This window comes from Rhinopithecus bieti, unplaced genomic scaffold (assembly GCF_001698545.2).
Source record: "Rhinopithecus bieti isolate Rb0 unplaced genomic scaffold, ASM169854v2 scaffold_12013, whole genome shotgun sequence".
In the NCBI taxonomy this organism is placed as follows: domain Eukaryota; kingdom Metazoa; phylum Chordata; class Mammalia; order Primates; family Cercopithecidae; genus Rhinopithecus; species Rhinopithecus bieti.
In genome coordinates this window covers 48818-53084 of record NW_016807120.1, presented here as the reverse complement: position 1 = coordinate 53084, position 4267 = coordinate 48818, and the positions used below count along the sequence as shown (strand labels likewise).

Here is a 4267-nt window from a genome sequence, read left to right as displayed (position 1 = left end):
GAAGGAAGGAAGGAAGGAAAGAAGGAAGGGAATGAGAATCTAGAGGCAGGCAGGCAGGATTGATGTGATAGCTTCAAAGTGATCAGGGACCCACACTTCTATCTTGCTGCTCTACGAGTTTTGCATATGGCCTTCTGTTTAAGGTAAACTCCCAGCCAATGAATTTTCATTTTAGGTAATTTCAGGAAGAAGTACTGAGGAAGACAAGCTCACCTTTACCCATTTAAGGAGGCTTTCCTAAAGTCCCACACAACACTTTGCTTAGATCTCATTGACTAGAATGAAGTCACAGGGTCACACCTGGTTGCAAAATTGTCTGGAAAATGTAGTCTTTTAGAAGAGTGACAGGGTGCCCATATAAAAATTGGCATTTAGGTTAGACAACCAGAAGTCCCTGTCAGAGAAATGAAAAAAAAAGTCGTTAAGTCGTTACTTCTACATATTATGATTGTCCACATAGAGAAGTGCAAAGGCACTCTGATACATACTTTTAAAACTAAATAGAATCTTCATCAAGATTTAGATATATATATGGGGAGAAAGAACAAGATAAATATGTGTGACCACACAGAAATGTGTGAAATATTTATTGCAGAATTTTTGGTAATATAAAAATGGAAACACATTAATGTCTATTATAGAAAGAATGGATAAATAAATGATTGCATATTTAATTCATTTATAAAATCAAATACTTGGCAATAGTTAAAATTAGTGAAATAGATTTACAAGTAATGATGATTACGCTTCAAAAACATTGTTCACTTGATATATATTATTTATTTATTTTTAAAAATCTGTCACGCCTGTAATCCCAGCACTTTGGGAGGCCAAGGCGGGTGGATCACGAGGTCAGGAGATCCGAGATCTTCCCGGCTAACACGGCGAAACCCCGTCTCTACTAAAAACACAAAAAATTAGCCAGACGTGGTGGCAGTCTCCTGTAGTCCCAGCTACTCAGGTGGCTGAGACAGGAGAATGGCGTGAACGTGGGAGGCAGAGCTTGCAGTGAGCCGAGATCACGCCACTGCACTCCCACCTGGGCCACAGAGCGAGACTCAGTCTCAAAATAAATAAATAAAAATCTGAAAAACAATTAGTAAAATATTAACACATTAAATCTAGGTGTTGGGTAGTCGCAGGACTGTGTCTGTTTTTGTACCTTATTATGTCTTTGGTATTTTGCACATTATAGCCAAACACCGTCTCATGTATTAGACGCATTTTAAGATTGGGGAAGACTTAGACTTTGAGAGATGAATTAATTTGGTCAAGGTCATGTAGTTTCTAAAAACTTGAGAATCAAATCTATGCCTGTCTGGTTCTAGAGACTCTAAAATAAGCAACTTCAAGAAGTAGGATTTAGCCCTATTTTCAGCCACAAATATTCCATCTATAACAAAGCCACAAACTGAAGCATCAGTTTAAAACTGTCCCTGATACTTGCTAAACTGAATACATCAAAAGGTAGGACTAGTTCAATATAATTTCAAAAGGGTTAAAAACCGTATGAGTCTATAAGAAATAGCAGGTATTTTGAAAACAGCTTGGCTAGAAATGTAAAAAGCTAGAGATTGTTCAGAGTAACAGTGTTTAATAGGAAAGTTCTTTTTTTAAAGAGTAGAGTTGAAAGAGATAGGATGAAAGTGTAGATGTGAAGTTGCCTATGGGGCTCAACAAGCAGAGAAAATCTAGGCTGAAGGCTAAATCAATGTTTTACCTTGCAAAGGAAACACTGATTTCTCTTGGATGAAAGCTCAGGAGTTGGCAGAACCATCCATGGAAATGTAGTAAATGCAAGTTGGATCCTGACTAGCTTCTGCAGATCACATACATGCATCTGTACTCACCAGTAACTTTTCTGCTCCTACCGAGAGGCTCTAAGACATTCCACAGCCTTCTCCTTCTCCTTCTTCTTCTCCTTTCTCCTTCTCCTTCTCTTCTCCTTCTCTTCTCCTTCTCCTTCTCCTTCTTTGTTTGAGACGGAGTCTCGCTCAGTCTCTCAGGCTGGAGTACAGTGGCGCAATCTCGGCTCACTGCAAGCTCCGCCTCCCAGGTTCACGCCACTCTCCTGCCTCAGTCTCCTGAGTAGCTGGGACTACAGGCACCTGCCACCACACCCGGCTAATTATTTTGTATTTTTAGTAGAGACGGGGTTTCACCATGTTAGCCAGGATGGTCTCGATCTCCTCACCTTGTGATCTGCCCACCTCAGCCTTCCAAAGTTTTGGGAATACAGGTGTGAGCCACCGCGCCAGGTCTCCACAGGCCTTTCTAAACCCGTGGCAAAATCATACTCACAAGACTGTGAGCCCCTCTGGGGTAGGAACCACACCATTCATTTTTGTTTCTCTAGATCCCAATTCAGTGCCAGGCTTCTAATAAGTGCTACAAAGATTGGATAAGTAAATAAATGCAATTCATCATTCCATCCTGTATTTGCTGAGTTCTCTGAAGTCTTTCCCCTCCTGATTCCCACTAACCATAACTTAATCTGACAGTATTTTCCCAAACTGTAATTGCAATATGATCCTATATGTTTCTTTAATGTCTATTCTTTTCATACTGATTGATCCCACACACTGACAGGATCCCACACACTGATCCCACACACTGATTAATTCCACATACACTGGAATTTTGTAATAAAACTTTCCAGTGACATCCAGTGGTTATTGGATAAGTTTCCTCTTTCTAGCTTGGTCACACTGCTGGCACATTTGCATTCCCTTAGCACAGCGTACTCTTCCATGAAACTTCCCATTTGTACATGCTACTACTGCTGTTCCATCCAGCAAACTCCATCTAGTCTTTAAAACCCAAATGAAGTCCTTCTGTCAAGCTTTCTCCTAATCCATCAGACACAGCCCTCTCTGTCCCAACTCCTTTGTATATATGGCTATTTTAATGGTGACTGCACTGTAAACTAATTTTTAATAGTTAACCACTGTAGGAGAGATGGACAAGGAAAATTAGAGATGGTCAGGTGGGATCTATTTCTCCTTTAATCAAATATGGGCTGCATGTTATGATTTGACCAATAAATTATGGCAGAAGGGACTCTGTGCCAGTTTGGGCCAACATTAAAGAGAAGGGCAACTTCTGCTTTGGTCTCTCAGAGTCCTAAACCACCCCATAAGGCATTTGACTACCCTGAGAGCTCCATGCTGTCATGGAGTCCAAACTAATATGCTGAGAGACTGGGTATAGAAGAACTAAGGCCCTAGATTTGTGACCCAGCCATCTTCACTTATTTGAGCTACCCCAGCTGAGGTTCCAAACATAAACCATGCCTACTTGGTCCTGCCTGAATTGCTGAGCCATAGAATCATAAGCATATACAATAGGCATTGTTTTATGCTACTAAATTTTTGGATCATTTGTTATGCATCAATAGATAATTAGAACAACCTTCAACATCCACGAGTATTTTCCTAGTTCTCTTCCTACAACATAACTAGTTGTTATGGCCTCACATTGCTTTCTCATTAAACATTGGGGTCTCAAACTTCTAAACCTTGTTTATCTGCATTGATTTCCTGGGAAAATTTCCTTCTGTATTAAGGCTTTAAATATCATGCTTATGCTTACGATTTCCTAATGTATATCTGGAGCTATCTCAGAAAATCCAGGCATACCCAATTACTTCCTTGACATCTCTATTTTAATGTCTAATAGGCAACTCAAATTAAGTACATTGCAAATGAGCTCCTGATCTTCTTCGCCAAAACCACAACTCTTGAAGTGCTCCCTATCTCAATATATGTATTCAGAGTCATCAAGTTGCTCAGAAAAACATCATAGGCGTCACCCTTGATTCCTCTTTTTTTTTCCAGACCTCATTTCAATTTATCAACAAGCACTGTTGACTCTACCTTAAAAATATATCCCAACCTGAGTGACCTTATAAAACATAAGACAGAGTCAGTCCCTACAGTCAAACTGCCAACAGCTTTTCATCACGTTTATAGTAAAATCTAAAATTTTTACCATGATGCTATATAATCTGGCTCCCAGTGACTTCTCCAACCTCACAGAGTTTCTATTCCCTTTCTTCCTCTTTCTGTTCCAGTCTCATTGGCCTTCTTGCTGGGCCTAGGCATGCCAGACAGATTCCTGCCTTAAGGTTGCAACTCTTTTTTTCTCTTGTATTTTCCCTTGTCTTACACATGACATTCATTCGGGTCTTAGTGAAAATGACATCCTCAGCGAGGTCCTTTCTGCAAGCCACATCTACAATAGAGACCCCTCTGTTGCTGGCACTCTC

At 40.2% G+C, this 4267-nt stretch overlaps 1 protein-coding gene across 1 annotated transcript in view; it reads right to left on the bottom strand.

Annotated features, from left to right (window-relative positions):
* LINC02877 (long intergenic non-protein coding RNA 2877) overlaps positions 1-1840 on the bottom strand; it is a 24750-nt gene extending 22910 nt beyond the window's left edge. Inside the window, 3 exon segments of the mRNA XM_017880264.1 lie at positions 301-361; positions 363-394; positions 1726-1840. Of these exon segments, the coding sequence (XP_017735753.1) occupies positions 301-361; positions 363-394; positions 1726-1840 (208 nt within the window).
* Positions 1841-4267: the final 2427 nt, after the last annotated feature.